Source organism: Prunus mume, linkage group LG3, assembly GCF_029339155.1.
Source record: "Prunus mume cultivar Tortuosa linkage group LG3, ASM2933915v1, whole genome shotgun sequence".
In the NCBI taxonomy this organism is placed as follows: Eukaryota; Viridiplantae; Streptophyta; class Magnoliopsida; order Rosales; family Rosaceae; genus Prunus; species Prunus mume.
The window spans coordinates 21,138,995-21,162,692 of NC_142700.1; the positions used below are offsets into that span (position 1 = coordinate 21,138,995).

General features: G+C 36.9%; 2 protein-coding genes and 2 pseudogenes across 2 annotated transcripts; all 4 read left to right on the forward strand.

Moving 5' to 3' along the window:
- The first annotated feature begins 988 nt into the window (after positions 1–988).
- On the forward strand, positions 989–4,640 carry LOC148919078 (uncharacterized; annotated as a pseudogene).
- Positions 4,641–9,167: 4,527 nt separating this feature from the next.
- LOC148919079 (uncharacterized) lies at positions 9,168–10,226 on the forward strand. Its single transcript, XM_089048782.1, has 3 exons — positions 9,168–9,320; positions 9,434–9,767; positions 9,928–10,226. The coding sequence occupies exons 1-3, from the start codon at positions 9,168–9,170 to the stop codon at positions 10,224–10,226; spliced, it is 786 nt and encodes a 261-aa protein (XP_088904908.1).
- A 2,402-nt stretch (positions 10,227–12,628) lies between these two features.
- On the forward strand, positions 12,629–14,164 carry LOC103326868 (putative carboxylesterase 18 pseudogene; annotated as a pseudogene).
- Positions 14,165–19,096: 4,932 nt separating this feature from the next.
- LOC103326885 (3,5-dihydroxybiphenyl synthase-like) lies at positions 19,097–21,669 on the forward strand. Its single transcript, XM_008229138.3, has 2 exons — positions 19,097–19,362; positions 20,380–21,669. Exons 1-2 carry the CDS (start codon positions 19,200–19,202, stop codon positions 21,387–21,389), a joined length of 1,173 nt encoding a protein of 390 aa, XP_008227360.2. The 5' UTR covers positions 19,097–19,199; the 3' UTR covers positions 21,390–21,669.
- Positions 21,670–23,698: the final 2,029 nt, after the last annotated feature.

Consider the following 23,698-nt stretch of genomic DNA (forward strand, 5'->3'; position numbering starts at 1 on the left):
AATAATACCATATGAGAGTAATGATCTCTCTAAACAAATTATGCTTATACGCAAGTAAATTTGGTAGTTTTGGATGAGAAAAAAAGGGGGAATAAGAAGAAGCATCTCATCTAATTAGGTAATTTTGACTAGTTTACAGTAAATCTATTCCATCTCCAATACAAGAAGACATCTTTGATGGTGGACATTGTGCGCTGAAGCTTTTTCATATCAGCTTTAATGCCCCATGCCAAGCAGATCTACTCAAAAGCAAAGGATCCAAGAATGAGTTTGGTTGCTGATCGAAAGATGGCAAGATCCACCATGGTTTGTTGAGAGGGTGAGGGTGAATACAATACAAGGGAACTGGGCTATATTGGCTCTTAATAAGATTATGAAGACGAGGAGAGGAAGCCATTGGAGAGAGAGAGAGAGAGAGGGTCTGCTCAATGCAAAGGTTGTGAGGGAATCTAAGAATGCATTCGGTATATCAGTGTCATACTCATATCCTAACCTCCGACTACCTTTTATTTATTATGTTTTTTTTTGGTACAGAGGCCCAGAGGCCAAGCAAAAAGAAAACTACACGAACAATGGGGTCGCTCAAGGAAAGTCGTGCATCAAATATTAGGGTTTAGATTTTTCATGTTTAGCCGGTATCCCCTCCTCGGCCTAACCACGCTCGTTTTCATCCACGTTCAGTTGCCATCGTCACCCTCCTTGACTTGACAGCATTGAGTCACTTTTCTTCCACGTCAAGTTGTTGCTGTTTTTCTAACACGATGAGTTGTTGTCGTCACTCCTCTCTTCGACTTTGGATGTTGGCGTTGTTGTTGTCACTCTCATATATTGGGCATTGGTTTCATCATTCTCTTTGTCCTCGATGCGTCGGAGTCTCTAGGTCTTTCCCTGATATGGTAGTTTCAGCTGGTCTACTAGTGCTATTGTGTCGACAGTCTCCAAGTCAACAACGGTCATAGTGCAAGCTGCTTCGTTGAAGTTGGCGGTCATGGTGGAGGTGATTTTCTCACACCCCCTCTGTCGTCCGATCTGCGATCTCAAGCCTTACCTTCAGGAGAAGACGGTTGTTGTCCAGAGATTTGGCTTGGGTGGCTCTTCACCTAGGGTCTATGGCTTTGATCCTCCTTTTCACAACGTTGGACTAGATTTTTGGCTACTAGGGTTGTTGGGTAGCATCATTTTACCTATCTTTATGGGTTTGGCTGGTTACTCTGTAATGGGAACTGCGAATTCGGGTGATATTGGTGTCCTTCCTGACAAACCTGTGGAGATTGGCCCAATGGAGTTGTTGAGGCCCAAAAAATCCATGGTTGGGCCCGATTAAATTATCAGCCCAAAACGACACTCCATTAAGAAAAAGCGTAAAGCGGAGTACACGAAAACCCGCCACACGCGAGTTATAGTTCACGTGCCATGCTAAATAAATTCACCATGCTAGGGGTTGAGATAAAATATACCAGCTCTACAAGCCCATGTCGAAATTAAACATCGCAGTCCTTCCCAATGACGATAAAATTAAAACATGCCAAACACAAAATCTTTATTTCACACCCAACCACGCTACAAGCCTAAGTGGGCCCAAACCACTCAAATGCACGGGGCTTGCTTGAGTGAGTTGTGGTATGAATGGTAATAAATCAACATGGGGCCCATTGATGGGCCTAGAAATGGAAAGTCTCGGGTTGCTTGGGAGCCTCGAGACTCAAGCCCATTTCTTTGGCCCAAACATGTGGGTGAGCACAAGGGAGAAGAAATAGCCCAAATAGCCTATTGACTCAACCAAAAAGCCCAATGTTTAATAAAAATAGCCCACTTACTTAAGGAACCATCTTGGCCCATACAAAACTCCAAAATAAGCCACAAAATCCTCAGCCCCTTGCTAGAAAAATAGAAGCCACGTAGAGAAGGTTTGTAGGTTCATTGAATGAGTCACTGGAGATTCCAGCACATGGGGAGCAAGTTCCAAGCAAGAAACATTCAATGAACCAAAGAATATTAGCCTGTGAGTTCTAGAAGCACCCTTCGAACCAGTATATATATCCCAACTCATTTTCTCATCAACTTGGCTATGGAAAAAAGAGAAGAAAGCAATAAAAGAGATGGCTGGAATGGAAGTCGCCATTGAAACAGGGAAAAAGGGCATTGAGCTTCAAAAAACTTTGATCTGGTGCAAATAGACAGAAAGGATTTCATCAAAATGTGAAAAGCCAAGGAGGGAGATGAGAAAGGAAGGGAAAAGCTTGGCCAAAATGGATAGAAGCCATTAGGGTTTATTGGGAAGTGATGGTTTCCAGCGGCTATAAAATGAAGCCTCTCCTACCTAACAAATCCAACTCAGATTCGGAGAGCAAGCTTTCTCTCGACTTGCAAAAACCGGGCAACCTCTGCACTATTCACCTTTCTTCTCCATTCTTCTCTTCCGCACAGAGCATCGTCGAGCTTAAGAACTCTGCTCCCTATTTTCCTCTTTCTTGGCCAAATCTCTCACGAAACTTCTCCTTTCTTACCCTAACACTTCCTTTTCCCTCAAAGTAAGCCTAAATTTTCTCTTAGTGCTAAACTCATGTTGATTTTGCTTTCATGCCACATGCCTCTCATGCCAAGCTCAAAATTTTATTTGTAAGCATGCATAAATTATCTGTAAGTAAATGTTGTTTTAGTTGGTGAAGGTAACCAAGATGCTTCCTAAGGCTCTACTGCCCTTTCGAAGAATTTTTGGGGCTTAATTTTCGAACTCGGACAAAGGGACAATTTGATGCCCTTTACCAGCCATTTATAGCTGCTGAAGAAAAGTCCCCTACATGAGTCTCCTAGATGCCTTCCTTAATGTGTTCTTGGAGCATTCGTGGGCTTGGCGTCCAACGAATGCTCTTATGCCTGATCCCCATGTTCAGGTTAAGTGGCTAGGCCAGTTTTCTTATTGTTGCGTGGTGTTTTCTTTGTCCTCCCCTTAACTGATCTTTGATTTTTTGCCTGTCTCAAGGACTATGTTTTCATAGGAGGTTTCTTTGTCAGTGTTGAGATGATACGGAGTGGTTGGGTGAATTTTTTATTTTTATTTTCTTTCCTGGCCTATTTGCAGGGTTAGTCTCTTCTTTGTGTTGTTCCTTGCAAATTTCTCTTCTTTCATTGCCAATTGCTATTGGAGGTGGCTGGAGATGGTATGCTTAGTGGTTGTTTGCTTTCTTCTTAGCTTATTGTGTTCTCTGTCAGACGTTCTCATTGTCTTGTGGCTATGCAAAGGACTACGATTTCATAGTAGGATTTTTTGACAATTGAATTGTGTTCTAGTGTTCTCGACGAAGGGCTTTGCGTCGAAGGTCTATGTGTCAGTTTGTTGTTTTATTTTATCTTGCTCTAGTAGTGGTCTTGCATGACTGTTTCAGACTCTCTTGTTATTCTATGACATGTGTGGTACTCTTTCTTACCTTGAGGTTTGTCCCTTATGCCGGTTTTAACAAGGCCACTGTTTCATGTCATTTTATGTACAATACTTTGATTTTATGAATAAATTCCATTTTTTAAAAAGTAAAAAAAACAAAGAAAACTACATAGAAATTAGGCAAAATGACATTTGTAGTCCCTGTGGTTTCCAATTTTTACCACTAAGGTCCATGTGGTTTCAATTTCGTCACTTTTGCCACTGTGGTTTAAGAACCCAAGCAATTCGAGGACAAATTTCAATTTCCGTCATATTCCTTTTAACTCTGTTAGGGCATCAGCTGTTGCCGTTAGTTACTGAATAAGTTGAGGGGCATTAAGGTAAAATCTCATGTAATTCAAAGCTTGGATAGTAGTAGTACTAGGATCGACATCGCGCGCCCTCGTCTGGGTTGGTCGCATGTGGGTTGCTCTTCGATTCGTCGGAAAGTCCCCCCCGAACGAGGCTGCGGTTTCTTCGACAACGTCGTCGTCGATCTGGAATAACAGCGATGATGAGTCTGGGAGCGGTGACGGCTAGAATTATGAGGCTCAAAGCTCGTATAAAGGTCCTTTGGATATGATGAACGCGTTGGAGGAGGTTTTACCTATGAGGTTAGCAGCAGTTCAACTAGATTCATTTAATTTCTTATCTGCAATTTTGTTTTAGTTTTTTTTTAATGATTTTGCTTTTGGGTTTTCTCTAAATCTTATGAAAGAAAACGATTCATTACACAAAATTACAACTTTATTAATCAATCTATACGTTTGTCTTGATTGGTTAAATCAAAAGGTCAAATTCATGTCGTTTTAGAGAAGTTTCTAATTTGGGTTCGTTGTAAATTGTAATTGTTTGTGTAATATGAGCTGGTTTTTTTTTTCTTGTTTGATCTGGAAGTTTTGACTGATGAAATGGGTTTTTAATGCAGGAGATGGATCTCAAAATTCTATCACTACAAATCCAAGTCCTTCGCGAGTCTGGCAGAGGCTTCATCTTCTTCCAACATCAAAGACCTTGCAAAACCAGACAAAGCATATGCCAGAAAACGCATGAACCTACTTGCCTCCAATCACATGTGGGAGAAGAACCAAAGCTTTCCACTGAGAAGCAATGGGGGCGGGATTTCAAAGAGACCCAACTCAACAAGTCAAAGCACATTGGCTTTGGCTGTTAAATTGAGCAGCTGTGCTGAATTACAGGGGATTTTACCTTGATGCCCCTCAACTTATTCAATAACTAAACGGCAACAGCTGATGCCCTAACAGAGCTAAAAGGAATCCAACGGAAATTGAAAATTGTCCTCGAATTGCTTGGATTCTTAAACCACAGTGGTAAAAGTAACGAAATTGAAACCACAGGGACTTTAGTAGTAAAAGTTGGAAACCACAGGGACTATAAGTATCGTTTTGCCTAGAAATTATTCTAAGTCTAGCCAAACGGCAAGTATTAGTAGAGAGGGTATCACAAACACAAGGTGGGGGTAAATCAAAACTATAAAGACCAGGGTCCATATTATGGCTCATGTACATCTCTTGTCAGTTGCGAATGAAATTTCTTCCTTTTATAAATTTTTTTTTTTAAAAAAAAAACCTTAAAATTTTATATTTAACTTTCATGTTGTAATTTTTTGTTCTTATGCTAATTTTAATATGTTTATTAAATTACTTCTTTCTCTATACAACATACTTCATGTTTGACTAATGCTACTTACAATACTATGTTTTTTTTTTTTTTTTTCAAATCTTCTTAATTGATACAAATTATTATTCTTTTCTGGGATTTTTCAAAACCTTTTCTAAGAAATTCTTGTGCTTCTTTTTCACTAGGGTATATATCTTCTATTCTAATTATTTCTTTTCCTTTTCTCCTACAGAATTCCATTTATAATCAAATGGATTTATTCTATTTTTTCTTATATGAGGATTATTTCCTAAAGTTAAGTTTTCTAATTTATTAATTAATCCTTTAGGTAGTGTGGAAGTAGTATTGTGCACTATTTGATTGATTTATGCTATTTGTTCTTCTAATTGATCTATTTTTCTGCTAAATTTAATATTAATTGGATAATTAAATTATTTTTTTATAAGGATATTACTACTTACTACATATTTTGTAAATTATATAAGGCCTACTAGTCCGTTATCTAATTTACCAACCTCTTCTAATGCTTTGATATATTTATTATTGATTTTCGAATATGTCATTAAACTAAAAGTCTATCCATTTTTTTATGTAACTTTTCTACTTGTTCAATTAATATTTTTTGTACTAATTGTATTTTTTGGACCTCTATTTTTAATTGCTCAATTATCTCTAATGATTGAAGTTCTACTTGTTTTGGCTTACTATCTATATAAGATCTATGAAGTCTTTGATTTCTTTCTTGCTAAGAAATATTTGAATATTCTTATTATTATCTTCTAATTGGGATGTTATATAATCTAAATTTTGTCTAATTGTTTTTAGGGAATTTTTCTGAAAATATTCTAATAACTATTTAATTATTTAATTATGTTTATTATGTACAAATTTTACACTTTATGCCTTACTAATTAAAAGATCAACTATATTATTTTTTAAGAGATTGTTACTGCTGTGTAATACATATTTATGTTCTTTTTGTGGAAAATAAAAAACTAATATATTATTATTATTTAAAGTTAATTTTCTCTTTTGTTGTTCACTAATTTCTAAATTAAGATACTGAATCATATAATTTAAAATCTATCTAAGTCTACCTTTTTCTTTTAGCATGCCCAAATGCTCTTGGAATGCCTTCTATAGATTCTTTACAAAATTCTAAATGATATTGTTTCCTTATTATGCTATTTTGTACGTCTAATTTCCTTATGAGATAATTACTTACTTCTAGTGATCTTATAAATTCTTCTAGATTCCTAATTACCGTTTGGTATGCAACTTTTTGCCTTCTCAATTCTTATAATCTTTCTTTTATTCTAATAGGTATCCACCAAAGTCCAAACATGCAAAGAGTTCACTGTTCTTAACTGGTGATTCTAGTAAATTCAGAAAATTTTAATAGGTTATAACATGTTGGTTTTTATCAATTGTGTTGGGTGACTTATGTTCTCAAGATACTTTACTGTTATAATTATATTATTAAGGAGCGAAACTAAAGCTTTGATACCAAATTTCAGCAGGGTCTCGGTCAAGGTCTCAAAAGGCCAAAGTAACAACCAAATATCATGCCTCGAACAACTAGAACATGGAACTGCAAAGACGCCAAACTTAAAGGGTTTATTGAGCAGAACTCAGAGGCTCTCTAACAGACATCTAGTTGTTGTTATGATAAATATCGAACATGACCAAGTGCTCAAGCAAAGTATTGATCGTCAATTTAGCAAGACAATAATGTAATTATAAAAGTGTTTCCCTATTTTGGACAAGAAGTCTACTAAGAAAACCAAAATAAAAAGAAAAAAAGGCTTACTAAATTGCTTTTGTTGCTGGAATTGTTAGCCCTGAGTAATAACAGTACATATGCAGTCTAAGTATTAACAGTCGTCGGGGTAGTAACGACGTATTAATAGTGGTCAAAATAAGAGAATGTATGAAGAATATTTGTAATAAGAGAAAGTATATGAACAAAATGAGTTTTATTGATTGAAAGCTAAAGGAGAAAGTACATAGATTTTTATTCTCAGGTATATACTTCTCTCTTCGGAGCTTGGAACTATATACACCATTAACCGACTTCACTTCTTGGCTAAGGATGAAGCACTTCTCTTCTCTCTATCTCTTTGAACTTACATATAACACTCTTCACAAGCATCTTCACACTTCACATGCTCACTAACAAAAACAAATGAATCTACATACAAACTAAGACAAAGGGCACTAAAAAATATGCACAAAAGAACAAAACACTATTGCTAACATTGTTGCTCCTTTAAAATGTGAATAAAGACAAAATATTCACATGTTTTAAGCCTATGACTTTCATGTCTCTAGTGTTGAAGATAAGAGATTTTTGTCTTTTTGAAAATATTTTAGATTTGTTTAAGAGCAGGCTACTTCTTTTGGGTTTTTCACTAGATTCCCAAAGTAAAACCCAAATTATATGTCCAAAAATGAATCTAATAACCTTCTCCTCCAATACAATGAAAATATTTTACTCATAAAGTCATATTTCTAAGCATCATAAGTTCAGAACAAAAAATGAAAAAGAAAAAAAAAAGAAAAAGAAAAAAAAGAGTTCTCATGAGAATAAGGTGGATGTTTAGAAATTCTAATAAATAAAATGGGTTAATAAATTTTCATCGTTTGATATATATTATATACTTTTTAATACAAGTGTTAGTTTAAATTATTTTAATTATGTAATTTATGAGGAGATGTATTCAAACTTGGGTGCAAAGGGTGAATACACTTCCCTAGCAACCTATGTATGCATATATTTTTAATATTAAAATCGTATCATATTGAGTTTTAACTTTAGTCATTTAATATATATATATATATATTTTTAAAGAATTAACTACAATTAAATCCCCCAAACTATGTGGGCTATTACAAACTCATACCTAACACTTATTGATTGGTTCAACCAGTACACAAACTTCACAAAACCTTTCAAAATACACCCTCAGTTAGGTAAACCATTATAAATTATGTTAACTGCTGATGTGGTAAAATAGGGTTCTTGTTTTAAGCTGACGTGACATCCACATAGACTAAAAAATTAGTAAACTATTCCTTTATTTTATAAATTAATTTAAAATTTGTTAAATCAAATGTATAAAAAATAAAATTAGAAAAAGTAACCCAAAAAAAAATATCTTAAAGAACAAAATAGCAAAATAAAAAAAATTAAAAAATAAAATAGTAAAAATCAAAATCAAAATCAAACCAAGCCTAGAAAACCCTACCCTCATCATTTTCTCCAATCCCGATCTCATCTTCAGTAACCACCCCACCACCTCGATTCACCACCTCCCACACTCTTTCCCGACACGACGCACCCAGATCCACCCCCCGCTCTCTCTCTCTCTCTCTCTCTCTCTCTCTCCACTAGATTTGACCAGGCAATGGAGGAGAGGCCAGAAGGGAGGTTGCGTTGGGGATTTGTGTTGGTGATGGGTGTTGGGAGGCTGGGTTCCTTTCTCTGGCATTAACCCCCCATGGCTGATACAACACCTTCCCCCTTCTCTCTTCAACAACCATGAACCCCAACTCATCCTCCACCCTCTATATCTCTATCTCCCTTCCCCCCTATGAAGTGAACCCAGATTTGGGTTTTTGGCAGACTTTTGAGGTGTGCGAGCTCGATGGAGGGCAAGGCCATAGCGGCCGAGTTGAGCTGAACCACGCAGAGGAGTAGATCGTTGTTCTTGTCTTGAGCGGACTTGGTGAGGTGGAGCATCGTGTCCCATAGATGGCTCAGTGGTTGCTGTATGGACACCGCCATCATCCTCTTCTAGATTTCGACTGAGAGGATGTAGGGTTTATTACAGGCACTAGTAGACCTGTGCAAGCACAAGGAGGTGCACTTGCACCTCTGGTGGCCGGAAAACTCCATTAGAGCTATTGGAGTTGCACCTCTCCTTCAGACCAGCTACGCACACTACATGTTCGATGAAATGCGCAAACCATTTGGCTTTGCATTGCGGCTGGTGCACACAGCGCGCTCTTGTTTCTTTTAACGACGCCTTTGGCCAAAACGACGTGGACCATTTAAAGCGATGATATATATATATATATATATATATATATATATATATAAAGCATGGCTAAGAGAAATGAAAACATTGCTACTTTCTTCACAACGGCTAGTAGTGTGGTTAATATTATTGGAGCATCGTGTAAGTGTCGTGATGCACTTAGACAGCAACAACAAAAAGATATTATGAAAGCTCTTGAAATTGATGATCTTGAAATGGTGCGAGGGTTAAATCAATAAACCACTCTCAAAGGTCCTTGTGATATACACGTTGGAACTCACATTATGATACTTTACTTGGTATTAATACTATGTTTTATCCCGTGGTGAAGGTGCTTGAATGGATTGTTGATGATGTCAACCAAGATAATTTAGGTGAAGCAAATAGGTTGTTGAAAGAAATACAAACTTTTCACTTTGTGTTTCACCTATATTTGATGAGATTTATATTGGGAATCACAAATGATTTGTCAAAGGCATTACAAAAGAAAGACCAAGATATTGTGAATGCGATGATGTTGGTCCAAAGATGTAAGCAAAAGCTACAATCCGTGAGGGATGATGACTTTGATGATTTGCTTGGCGAAGTATCAATATTTTGTGGCAACAATGATATTGACGTTCCTAACATGGATGATTTATTTGTACCACAAGGGAGATCAAGACGTAAAGCTCAGAAAATCACAAACCAGCCATTATTATCGTGTGGACCTATTTCTTACTATCATTGGTAAGCAACTAGTGGAATTGAATAATCGCTTCACTGAGGTAAATACTGAATTGCTTCTTTGTATGGTATGTTTGAGTCTGGCTTATAATTTTGTAGCTTTTGACAAACAAAAAAAATACTTCATTTGGACTAAATTTTACCCTCAAGAATTTAATGACCGAGACCTCATGAAGCTTGAAGATCAACTTGGGCTTTATATTGTTGATATGCAGAGCATGACAAAGTTTTCATCATTGAATGGAATTACTGATCTGGCAGAAAAATTGGTGAATACAGGAAGGAGTAGAATATACAACTATATGTATTTACTTCTTACATTGACTTTAGTTTTACCTGTTGCAACTGCTTCGGTTGAGAGAGCTTTTTCAGCTACGAATATTGTGAAAACACCATAGCATAACAAAATGGGGAATCAATGGTTGAGTGATAGCTTGGTTGTTTACATTGAGAAAAATGTTTTTTCTTGTATTAGTAATCCAAATATAATGAGATGTTTTCATGATATGAAGCCTTGTCGGCAACAATTGTAGGTTAATTGTAATGTTATTTTTTTAATTAATTATGAATAACATTAATATTTTTTAAATGATAAGGATGTTTATTTGTCTTTTTTTTTTTTTTTGAGCTCGTAGTTTTTAAAAATTGCACCTCTGCTAAAAAATTCCTGGGTGTGCCGCTAATTATAGGGAGAGAATCTGAGCCTTTTTTTTTTTTTTTTCCTCCTTTGTTTCCTTGGATTTTGGATTGTGCAATAGTGTTTGGAGACCAACTGAGAGGAAAGGCTTCAAAGTCAGTTTAGGAGGCGGGTATATGTTCTCCATTGACTTGAATGGTTAAAAACATCAAAGGCAGGGTTTACGTTGTTTCTCATGTATCTATTTTTTTGATTGAATTTGGATGGAAATGCAACTAGAGTCCTGGACCTGACGATGTATTGGCTGTCGATGCTTTGGGTTTGATGGACAAGGCGGGGGGGAGTATGGGGTGTGTTGCGGTGGGATATTTTATTTTATTTTATTTAAATTTTATGATTTTACAAAAAACCTGGGTTGGGCTGGTTTTTTTTTTTAGGGGGGGTTAGTTTTTCTAATTTTATTTTTTTATAATTTTATTTTAATTTTTTAATTAATTTATAAAATAAAGGAATATTTTATTCATTTTTCAGTCTACATGGATGCCACATCAGCTTAAAACAGGAATCCTATTTTGACACATCAACAATTAACAGAATTTTTAACGCTTTACCTAAAGGAGGGTGTATTTTGGAAGATTTTGTTGAGTTTGTGTATTGGTCAAACTGGTCAATAAACATTGGGTATGAGTTTGTAATGACCCTTATAATTTAGGGGTTTACTATAATTAATATATATTTTTTAATATATACATAGATACGAAAATAAAGATGCATTCACATTTGAGGCATATATATTGGGAGATGGATACAATTTGTCTATATTGAAACTTTTATTGTGTAGAAATTAAAAGATGAATTGTGTTGTCTCGTTTTGTGTAGATTTGATTTAGAATTGGCTTGATGATCTTTGTGTTTTCTGTTTAAATAATAAAACAATTAAATGTTTTCCTAATTTCAAACTGTGTAGAAATTAAAAGATGAATTACATCGTGTTTGTCACGTTTGATGTGATAGCACAATAGATTTGATTTAGAATGGCACCATCAACCACCCCCCCCCCCCTCCTCCCCATCCCAAACAACGTCGGCTTTTGAAAGATTTGTTAAGTTTGTGTACTGGTCAAATTGGTCAATCGTTGGGTATGAGGTAATGCCACTTAGGGGTTTACTGTAATTAAATTTTTTTTTAAAAATGTATACATAATACGAAAATAAAGATGCATTCACATTTGAGGCATATATATATTGGGAGATAGATATATTGAAACTTTTATTGTGTAGAAATTAAAAGATGAGAATTGTGTTCGTCACGTTTTGTGTAGATTGATTTAGAATTGGCTTGATGATTTCCAATTAATTAAATGTTGATATCCTAATTTCAAACTAAAGATGATTAAACATGCAGAAAATTGCGTCTATGGCAAAGTGTGCTTTTTTCACAGCAGAAAACAAGTGACCTTGATTACATCGAAAAAAAACACCTTCATTAAAAACCCCTCCTCCTGAAAAAGAAAGCACAACAAAACAAATACAAAAAAAAAAACCAAAAAGCCGGAGAATCCAAATTAACAAGACGGCAATCATCAGTTTGTTTCTTGTCTTGAAAATGCGATGCAATTGATGTACAAGAGAATCCTAATAATGATAGCACAATGACAAAACGCCCCCCAACGTCGCCGCCTGACCTTCCATGCAAGGTCCGCCTCTTACTCTCCCTCCTTACCATCGTCATCAACACCGTCCGCGGCTCCAATGGAACCATCAACACCCCCCGTCCCCATCCCAAACAATGTCGCCGCCTGACTTTTGAAAGATTTGTTAAGTTTGTGTTGACGTTGGGTATGAGTTTGTAATGACCCTTATAGTTTAGGGGTTTATTGTAATTAATTAATTTTTTTTAATATATACATAGATACGAAAATAAAGATGCATTCACATTTGAGGTATATATATTGGGAGATAGATATATTGAAACTTCTATTGTGTAGAAATTAAAAGATGAATTGTATTCGTCTCGTTTTGTGTAGATTTAATTTAGAATTAGCTTGATGATCTTCGTGTTTTCTGTTTAAATAATAAACCCTTTCTACCATTAAATGTTGATATCCTAATTTCAAACTAAAGATGATTAAACACGCAGAAAATTGCGTCTATGGCAAAGTGTGCTTTTTTCACAGCAGAAAACAAGTGACCTTGATTACATCGAAAAAAAACACCTTCATTAAAAAACCCCTCCTTCTCCTGAAAAAGAAAGCACAACAAAACAAATACAAAAAAAAAAAAAATTACAAAAAAACCAGAGAATCCAAATTAACAAGACAGCAATCGCCAGTTTGTTTCTTGTCTAGAAAACGCGATGCAATTGATGCACCAGAGAATCCTAATAATATCTATCATTCTTCCTCTCTTGCTATTATTATTTGAAATTACAATGACAAAACCCCACCCAACGTCGCCGCCCGACCTTCCATGCAAGGTCCGCCTCTTACTCTCCCTCCTCACCACCGTCCTCAACACCGTCCGCCGCTCCAATGGCACCATCAACCGCCGTCTCATTAGCCTATTCGACCTCAAAGCCTCTCCGTCAAGCAAACCCAACAACCACGTCAAAACCTGTGACGTGATGGTGGACCCCACTCGCAACCTCTGGTTTCGCCTCTACATTCCCTCCGCCGCCATCACCACCACCACGACCAGCCCCTCCGCCAAGCTCCCGCTTATAATCTACTTTCACGGCGGTGGCTTCGCATTATTTTCTGCTAACTCAAAACCCTACGATGACCTTTGCAAACGGCTCTCCGCAGAGCTCCCCGCCGTGGTCGTCTCCGTCAACTACCGCCTCGCTCCGGAGCATATTTATCCCTCCCAATACGAGGACGGCTTCGACGTGCTGAAATTCATCGACCAAACAACAATTGACGGGTTTGATCTCAACAACGTTGACATCACCCGGTGTTTCCTCGCCGGAGACAGCGCAGGTGGCAACCTGGCCCACCACGTGGCCATCAAGGCGAGCGATCATCATGAGTTTGGCAAGATGAGGGTTGTAGGACTTATAGCGATACAGCCGTTTTTTGGTGGGAAAGAAAGGACTGAATCGGAGACAAGGCTTTCGAAGGGTTTGGTGCTTTCTTTGGGGCAGACTGACTGGTACTGGAAGACATTTTTGCCGGAGGGGTCGGATAGAGACCACGCGGCGGCGAATGTGTTTGGGCCGGAATCAAAGGATGTCTTGGGGGTGAAGTTTCCGGCGACGATTGTTTTCGTGGGAGGGTTTGATCTGTTGCAAGACTGGCAAAGGAGATACTACGAGGGGTTGAAGAAGTCTGGGAAAGAAGCTTACTTGATTGAGTACCCAAATTCGTTTCATGGATTTTACGCTTTTCCTGAGCTCAAGGAGTCCTCTTTTTTGGTTAAGGAGGTGAGGGATTTCATTGATAAGCTCTGCTATGCTCCCTCTGGCATATCTTTTTAATTTAGATTGCTCAATTTGACCTCTAAACGAACATAATGGCTTAATCATTTTTGTCTTTGGGTGTCAAACTAAGTAAATTTTTCTGTCTCTATGAGTCAGTATTGTTTCATAGTCTGTCTTGTTTGATTCTATGTATTCAGTATTGTTGCATAGCAATGATAAGGTGTTGATGATATCATTGCCCATAACATGTCGATAAATAAAACATTATCCCATAGTTGTAGGTGTACTGGACAGTGTTGGTTGGGATCGAATTGGACATCGCGTAATTGCTCCGCCAAAACGGATAGTATGTAGTGGAGGGTCACATTAATTCCTGGGTCCATGAATGATTTCGACAAAACTTATGAATATCTATAGTTGAACTCGTTATCTTCTTCTTCTTTTTTTGGGTAAAATAGGGGGCAAAGCCCAAACCAAAAAGATTACACAGAAACAAATCTAGGCCTCAAGAGACCATTCTTATCATCATCTAAAATAGACTGCATCTGATCAGGAGGAGAAGAGAGCTCATGATAACCCAAATCCTTATGATGACCACTACCAAGTTTGTACCGGAGAAACAATTCAACCGGGGGATTGATTGACTAGTCCATATGAAAGAATCTTCAATTGACCATGTGGCTAGAGAACGAGCCGTCTAACTGGGACTAAGCTCACCAGCATGCACAACAGAATTCTCAATACTTGTGCACCTGTGATAAGTCCTACGCACTCAGACTAACCCCGCTAAGGGTCTACGAAACACCTCCTCAAGGGTGCCCGAGTTCTGACATATCTGAATATCCATAGTTCCCAATTTCCAATCCATAATTTCCAAATTCGGGGAGGTACATAGGGTAGTGCTTATAGCACTTCAAACTGACATAAACTATAGTCCACTCTCTTTCCATAATCTCATTACCAACACCCCACGTACCCCACACATAACTAAACATAGATAGAAATTCTCGAAAATAATATATATCAACTCAATATACTCGCAACATGCCAAAACCCATATATATTGCAATTACTTTACAAAAATATCAAGTTTCAACTATATTAATTATATAATAGATTCAATGAACCATTAAATCATTATGCATAGTTTTTCCGTCATAAAATAATGCTTATTATTTGAAAACAAAGTCCACACACTAGTAGTCCCACGTTGCTTGACCCTGAGAGGGTCCAGCCTACTGAGTACAAGTAATCGGAGTACTTATTTTAGAATACGAGGACAAGATTAACATAAGATACGTCGAACTAGAACTTTAAATAAAATCCTAGTTTCTTGGGATTTCAAGTGTGTGTACATCGAACAAGAAGTTCGTAAGGTCCAATTACATGTTTCGGATGATGGGTTAGCCTTGGAAGACGTGCAGTCAACTGCGTGGTCAAACTTTATAAATTGGGTCAACTAGGCCTGCGGGGCCCACAACCTTCGTTTTCTGATCCGAAAGTTCCTACGGGTTTAACAACGTTTATTATACATGTCTTGCAAGTTTGGTCCAAATCAAACGGTCAGATCGCTCGGGATTGCATGATGAGACAGTTACTGTTTAATCTAATCTTTAACTCATTGAATCGAAGCATCCAGAACTCCGATTCACGATACGCGAATTCCTATATGATCCTAGAGGTGCGTAGATCAACATATATGAAATTGGAGTTGATCCAACAGTCCGAACATATCGAATGCAGATAACGCCCTATATCCAAGCATCTTGTCATGCTCCGGAAGACATGAGGATCATTTTAGGATCCAATGGCCCACCACAAAGTGGCCCACGCGCCGCCACAAGACTACCAAACAACACTTGATAAGAAGAGAGGAGCTTGTTTCAGTTATACTAGGTCCGAGTGGCCTAAACTAGTTGTATGGCCACCATCTTTGGATATGTTGTAGAGAACAGAAAGCTGAACAACATTGAAGAATCAATCTTAGTCATTTGAGCAAGGGAAATCGACGTCTAATAGTGAATAAGTTCCTGTAGAGTTAAAACAGCAGAACAGAGGACTTACTAAACTTTAACAAGATTTCAGATGGTTAGAGAACTCCAGTTGCTGTGAATTTTGGATATGTAATAGTTCTCTAATGAAGGAACAGTTATTATGGAGAAACTATTGTCCAATGATAAACAGAAATTGACATGCAAGAAAGAATTCGAGCCTACATCAGTACAGCAGCCAGGAATGAGCAGGTGACACTTCAACACGCTTTGAGATGACTACACTTCTTGGATTAAGCCCCAATTTTGAAATATTATAGCCAAGACATAGATGAACAACTTTGATGAAAGGAACGATGCTATTATATCAGAAGAAGTCCACATGAAAGAGTGAATAATGCCGCACTGGAGTGAAACCAGAAAACAGAACGAAAGTGGAGACTAGTCTCACCTTGAACACGATTTCAGGTAGATAGAAATCTTCGATTTCCTTGAATTTTGGATATGTTGTAGATATTGAATAGAGGGACAAGTTTGATGAAGACTACTTCACCAAAAGACCGTGGAAATAGACATGCAAGGACAAATCGGAGCTTACGCAGAAAATCAGGCTGTGACTAACAGCTTGTACTCAAACTGCGTTTTAGGTAACTAATCTTCTTCGATTGGGCTCAATTTTTTATATGTTCTAGTAGACACGCAGATAAACAAGTTCGAAGAAGGAAATATTTCATTTCGAGCTGAGAAGATATGGGTTTCGAAGCCGTTAACAAGACTGACGTGAAGAAGGAGAGCTGGAGCTCTCAGCTTTGAAGAGAATGAGATGTGAAAACTTTGTGTTTGTGTGAGAGTTATCAAGGTTCAGACTTGTGAAGAGGAGGGAATAAGTGTGGGAGTTACAAAATGATCAGATGTGGGAAACTTAAGGTCTAGGCGTGGAAAATCTGATTTGGGGTATTTTAAATTTTGACTTCTCCAAAATTACGATTGTGCCACTTCATTTTCGTAGATCACAATTTCCTCGTCATAACTCCGATTTGAGCCCACTACGTGTCTACGGACTCAACGCGACACAATCTACGTCATGGTTCCATTTGTTTCTCCAAAATCCTTCTGGATTAAAAAGTGACCAAAATGACCTTATCCTTAGGAGCAAAATTGTAATTTCAGAATTTATTAATTTAATTTAATTAAAGAATAATTAAATTTTGGGTCGGGATGTTGCACATGAGGACGTCATATGTCGAGAAATTTATTTTTACCGTCGTGGTATATTGCATTAATACGACGTTGATTACTAATCTACCGACATGGATTCTAGTAAAATTATATGACGCTGATTAAGAATAGTTTGTGGTGTTAGCAGTTAACATTACAACAATTTTAGTAAAACGTTGTCTTTACTTTCTATGTCAGTAGCTTCAATAGCCACCCAGTACACGACCACCACCCAATCCCAATGGCGGAAACCCCTATCCTCCACAACCCAACCCCAGCAGTGGGAACTCTATTAATTGTTATTTATATTAAACAATATTAGAATATTAAAATATTAAAATATTAAAATAATTTTATTCTCAAGCACAGTCCCTTCATCTTCTCCACCACCCACCTTGCAGTGCCAACAGATATAGATCCATGTATGCCTTCAATTATTGTGGTCCCTTTATTTCAACAAGCACACCCTCCTTTTCTCCTCTCTCTCCCTTCATAGTGCCGCACCAGATCTAGAATCTAAATGTCTTGTGCATCGAAGAGGCTGTCAAGCTTCATTGTGAGCTCGACATTCCTGCGCTCTGCTCCATCGCGACCTTGACTTTTCCCAAGATTGCTTCATCAAAGGAAGAACAATCCATAAGGTTGATGGACGATCTGAGTCAAAGGACGTAAATATGGTCTATTAGGCTAGAAATTTGATGAGAAAGAGGGGGGAAAGGGATGCTTGGCTGGGTTGTTGAGGAGAGAGGGTTGCCGCTGCTGGGGTTGGATGGTCATCGTGTGCTGGGAATTTTTTTATTCACTTCAATTTCTTATGTCGAACATGTATTTTAATATATTTTAATGATTTTTTTAAAAATAAAGGGATGAAGAGAGTTAACAAAGTTAAATTAGTGTTAAGTTGTGTGCCACATGTCACAAAACTAAGGAGGAAACAAGGGGCCACAGGGGATTTGGTAACATGAAAATTGGACTCGGAAGAGAGAGGGAGAGGGGTGGAGGAGTTGATATACTTAATTATTTTAGTTTTATTAAGAGATAATTAGAATAGGAATAACTCTATTAAAGTAGGGTTAAGTGAGAGTAGGAATAACTCTATTAAAGTAGGGTTAAGTAAGATGCTAGGTATCAAAAAATTAAGTAAAGGACAGGGAATGACAGACAAAAACATGAGAAGGAATAATTACCTTATCTAGTTGGGAAATCTCACTAGGGTGGTGATTTTATTATCATTTTAGATTAAGCACGTTCAAATTAAAACTTAAAAAAGTATCTGAATTTGTTGGAGGATTCTACATCAACCAGTCTTAACTACCTCATCAACTAGTCTTAACTACCACTCAAGTCCAATTTCATCAATAATTACGAGATCACTTTCTATTTTGTTGATTTCATCAACTTGGTATTATAGAGACATTCTCCAATAAGTATTTAAGTGAAGGATTAGTTACATCTAATCTCGATTGTTGAATTGCATCTAATAAACTGTCAACACATTTAATGAATGCAATCTAACGGCTAAGATTATAAGTATGTAACCAATCCTTAATATAAAATACTTATTGGACAATCTCCCTGATATTATATAGGCCAGCTTATTGTTTTTCCTCGCGCCGAATTTATCCTAACCCATTCATTGCAAAAAGTAATATATTTTAGTTTTAGGATTCACAGCAACTTGCTCTTGGCTGTGATTCTTAATCTTTATTAAATTTATTGTGAAAGCATTTGAATTGAAGTATAAAGTAACATTTTTTAGTTTTTTTTTTCTTTTGGTTTCTCTTAGTTAGTAGGTGGTTTTTCTTAAATTTATCGTGACAAACATTTAAGGTAATTTAAAAGCTTAACTATCCATCAAATCTGGTTCCTCTTATTAGTACAAATCCAAATGTTAGGTTAAAATAATTGAGATTCGGATCTGCCCTAGCGGCCCTACTTGACAATATTAAATCTCATATCTGTCATCTATTATCTATATAACTTACAAAGAATGGTCATCTATTATCAATACTTCTTTCATCTTATTTTGCAACCATCAAACGCCTCTTAGCCTTTTTGTTTCCAGTTTTGAACCCATCCAATGCAACCAACCCTATATACGGCCAGCGATGTCTGCGAGTAAGATTGAAGCCAAGAGTCCTGCGGCAATACTAGCCATTGGTACGGCAAACCCAGCCAACTGTTACTACCAACAAGATTATCCTGATTTCCTATTCCGAGTGACCAATAGCGACCATATGACAGAATTGAAGGACAAGTTCAAGCGCATATGTAAGTGGTACTTTTTGTACAACACGTATATGCATGCATAAAATTAATGTATCAATTCATACTAATTAATAAAATTATATAATGCACTAAGTGATTTATGATTTATTAATTAGCAGGGCATTCAGATTTGGGACGTCTTCCAAATATCATGCGATAAGTTAACCCATCTGAAAATGACAATGTTGGGAGATATATATAGTCCCCTTCTATTGAAGGACGCCTTTTAGGGTCCCCTACGAATTTTTTTTCAACGATACAAACCAACAATTTTTAAAGTCTACATTCATAGATCATCATTGCAAAAAATTAGACAAATTGGAAACCGTTTCGACATCAAATTGTGTCCTACAAAATCAATGAACATGATGCTTTAAAAAAGTACTAAAATTTCAATATTTCAATTGAGTGGTCAAATGATATCGGATTCAAGTGATTTTTTATAAAGATGATCTTTAAATGAATATCTAAAAAATAGACAGTTTGGATTAGTGAAAAACAATGCAGAGTGGGCACTACAGGGGTGTCCCTCAAATAAGATGATCTTCAACCGAAGCTCACTCTGTGTGTGTGTGTATATATATATATATCTATAACTATATATTGAATAGTTGACAACAGTGTTTTTATCTCTTTAAGTAGTGTGGGGTTGATGAGTTTTTTATTTTTATTTTGTCTGTTGGATGTGTATTTAGGGCTAGTTTGAGAAGATAGTGGAGTTTTTTTAGAAATTGTGAAAATTTGAATTACAAGTTAGAGTGAACTTTTAATATGGAGTGAACAAAGAGAAGTGTAGGATTTAAATAGAAAAACTTTATTATTATTGATAAATAGATTAGATATACATGTACATGAGTGAAATAAAACGTGAAAAGGCAATAGGGAACAGATTTTTCTTCTTTCATTTTGAAAAATGAGGGCCACTAGGGTACGGTAATAAATGTGACGAATAGAGCATAGTTAGTAAAATTAAGTGGGAGGATAACTGTGGATACTTTTATGAAATTTGGTAATTAACAGGTGAAAAATCAATGGTAAAGAAGCGTTATCTACACATCACGGAAGAGATCCTAAAGGCAAACCCAAACATATGTCGCTACAAGGCACCCTCACTGGATCCACGTCAGGACATGTTGATTCCAGAGGTACCCAAACTTGGCAAGGAAGCGGCATTGAAGGCCATCGAAGAGTGGGGCCAGCCCATTTCAAACATCACCCATCTCATCTTCTGCACATCTTCCTACGTCGACATGCCTGGCGCCGACTTTCAACTGGTCAAGCTCCTCGGCCTTGACCCCTCTGTGAACAGATTCATGATCTACGTACAAGGCTGCTTCGCTGGTGGGACTGCCCTACGTCTTGCCAAAGACATCGCAGAAAACAACCCCAGCGCACGCGTTCTGGTGGTGTGCTGTGAGATCACAAATATGTATTTTCAAGCACCCACTGAGAGCCATGTGGATGTTTTGGTAGGACAGGCTTTGTTTGCAGATGGTGCGTCGGCTTTAATTGTCGGTGCTAATCCTGACCCCAAAATGAACGAACGGCAGGTGTATGAGATTATATCAACGAGAGAGACTATTGTCCCATTCTCGGAGCATGGCGTGGTGGTACACTTCCGTGAAATGGGTTGCGAGTATTATCTTTCACCAGATGTGCCAAAGTTCATTGGTGCAAACATTGAGGAGATTTTCGTAAAAGGGTTTAGCGAAATTGATGGGATAAATAATGATTGGAACTCGTTGTTCTATAGCATCCACCCTGGTGGACCGGCCATTTTAGACAAGGTTGAAGAAAAACTGGGTCTGAATGAGGGGAAGCTGAGAGCAACTAGGCATGTATTGAGGGAGTATGGGAACATGGGATCTCCATCTGTTCTGTTTATTCTCGATGAGATGAGGAAGAAGTCAATGGAGGAAGGAAAAGCCACGACTGGTGAAGGGCTGGAATGGGGAGTTCTGATTGGGATCGGGCCAGGGCTAACCGTGGAGACTGTTGTACTGCGTAGTGCCCGCATTGCTGCCGGCTAATTATGTCCTTAATTACTGATCATGGATTAAGGGCCAGTTTGGTATTACTGTAATATAAAAATAATCGCTCTCAGTTTGGCTGTGAGAGTAAACAGTTTGGTGAAGTGTTGTTTGTATAATAATAAGTTTCTGAGTGTTTGGTAAATATTTGTGTGAAAGTGTTATGAGTTGTGTATAATAACTAAAAAAGGCATTATGTTGAAATGCCTTTTCTGTTAAAGTGTTTGGTAAAAGGAAAAAGTACACTTTTACTTTATCTTATATATTTTTTTGTATTAAATATGTTTCCATCACACCTAGTGGCGGATCTGTGTAAGGGGCAGGATGGGTGCTCGCTCATTCCAAAGTTTTTTTTAATTTTTAAAACCTATATATGTTATAAGGGCAGGCCAAATTTAAAAACTTAAAAGCTAATCCAATATAAACACGTTGCCCATCCAACTTCCAAGAGGAAGTGGTCCCATATATTTTGTCTTTTCTCTTTTGGCACAGCTTGTTTATCTCTTCTATTCTATAGCGACCACAACAACCTCTTTTCCCCCGCTCTATTTGCTGCATATTCCTATTATACTGGCTGGGCAGTGGGCAACTTGGCAAAATCATCTCCTCTCCTTTCTACAACAAGAAGTATTTTCTAATTCTCTCATTTTCTGTATATCTTTAATTATAGTTTTAATTTAAAATTGAATATTCTAGGATTTACTTAGAGATTAAATTATAATTTTGTGATTTTGTTGAAATTAAGTTTGGGCTTTGATTTTAGGAATTTTGTTGAGATGTTTCAATGTTTAATTTGTTGTTTGTTCATATTGTTGAGATGCTATTATTATGAGAATTTGTTTGATTTTTTTGTTGCTATGTTTGATTTAAATTATTTCTTTTACGTGTTATTCGTAGGTTATCTTTCACTTGTGGTTTTTGTTTTTGTTGTTAAGCTTTTATTTATGTATAGATGTATTTGAGGGTAAGACTCACTATGTTCTCCCTGACTAGGTGTATCTTTTTTTCTTATTATTAATGAAATTTACTTGTATCGTCGAGTTTAGTATGTAAGTTCCGCCTAATTGGCTTTCCAATCCTGAATCTGCCACTGACCACTTACATATGCGCTTGAACTTGTCTTTCAATTCTATCATATGGTCGCTATTGGTGACTCGGAATAGGAAATCAGGATAATCTTGTTAGTAGTAACAGTGGGCTGGGTTTGTCGTACCAATGGCTAGTATTGCCGGGACTCTTGGCTTCAATCTTACTTGCAAACATCGCTGGCCGTATATAGGGTTGGTTGTATTGGATGGGTTCAAAACTGGAACAAAAAGGCTAAGGGGAGTTTGATGGTTGCAAAATAAGATGAAAGCAGTATTGATAATAGATGACCATTCTTCGTAGACATCGCTGGCCATTCGTCGTAAGTTATATAGATAATAGACAAGAGATATGAGATTTGATATTGTCAAGTGGGGCCGCAAGGGCAGATCCGAATCTCAATTATTTTAACCTAACATTTGGATTTGTATTATTAGGAGGAACCAGATTTAATGGATACTAATAGCTTTTAAATTACCTTAAATGTTTGTCACGATAAATTTAAGAAAAACCACCTACCAACTACAAAATGTTTTCGACCAAAAAAAACTGAAAAATGTTACTTTATACTTCAATTCAAATGCTTGTTACAATAAATTTAATAAAGATAAAGAATCACAGCCAAGAGCAAGTTGCTGTGAATCCTAAAACTAAAATATATTACTTTATTGCAATGAATGGGTTAGGATAAATTCGGCACGAGGAAAAACAATAAGCTGACCTATATAATATCAGGAAGATTCTCTAATAAGTATTTTATGTTAAGGATTGATTACATACTTCTAATCTTAGCCGTTAGATTGCATTCTTTAAATGTGTTGATAGTTTATTAGATGCAATCCAACAATCGAGATTAGATGTAACTAATCCTTCACTTAAATACTTATTGGAGAATGTCTCTATAATACCATTACAGGAAAGTAAGTTGATGAAATCAACAAAACATAAAGTGATCTCATAATTATTGATGAAATTGGACTTGAGTGGTAGTTAAGACTAGTTGATGAGGTAATTAAGACTGGTTGATGTAGAATCCTCCAAAAAATTCAGATATTTTTAAGTTTTAATTAGGACGTGCTTATTCTAAAATGATCATAAAATCACCACCCTAGTGAGATTTCCCAACCAGATGGTGCCAAGTCAGCAACTTGGATAAGGTAATTATTCTTCTCATGTTTTTGTCTGTAATTCCCTGTCCTTTCCTTAATTTTTTGATACCTGAC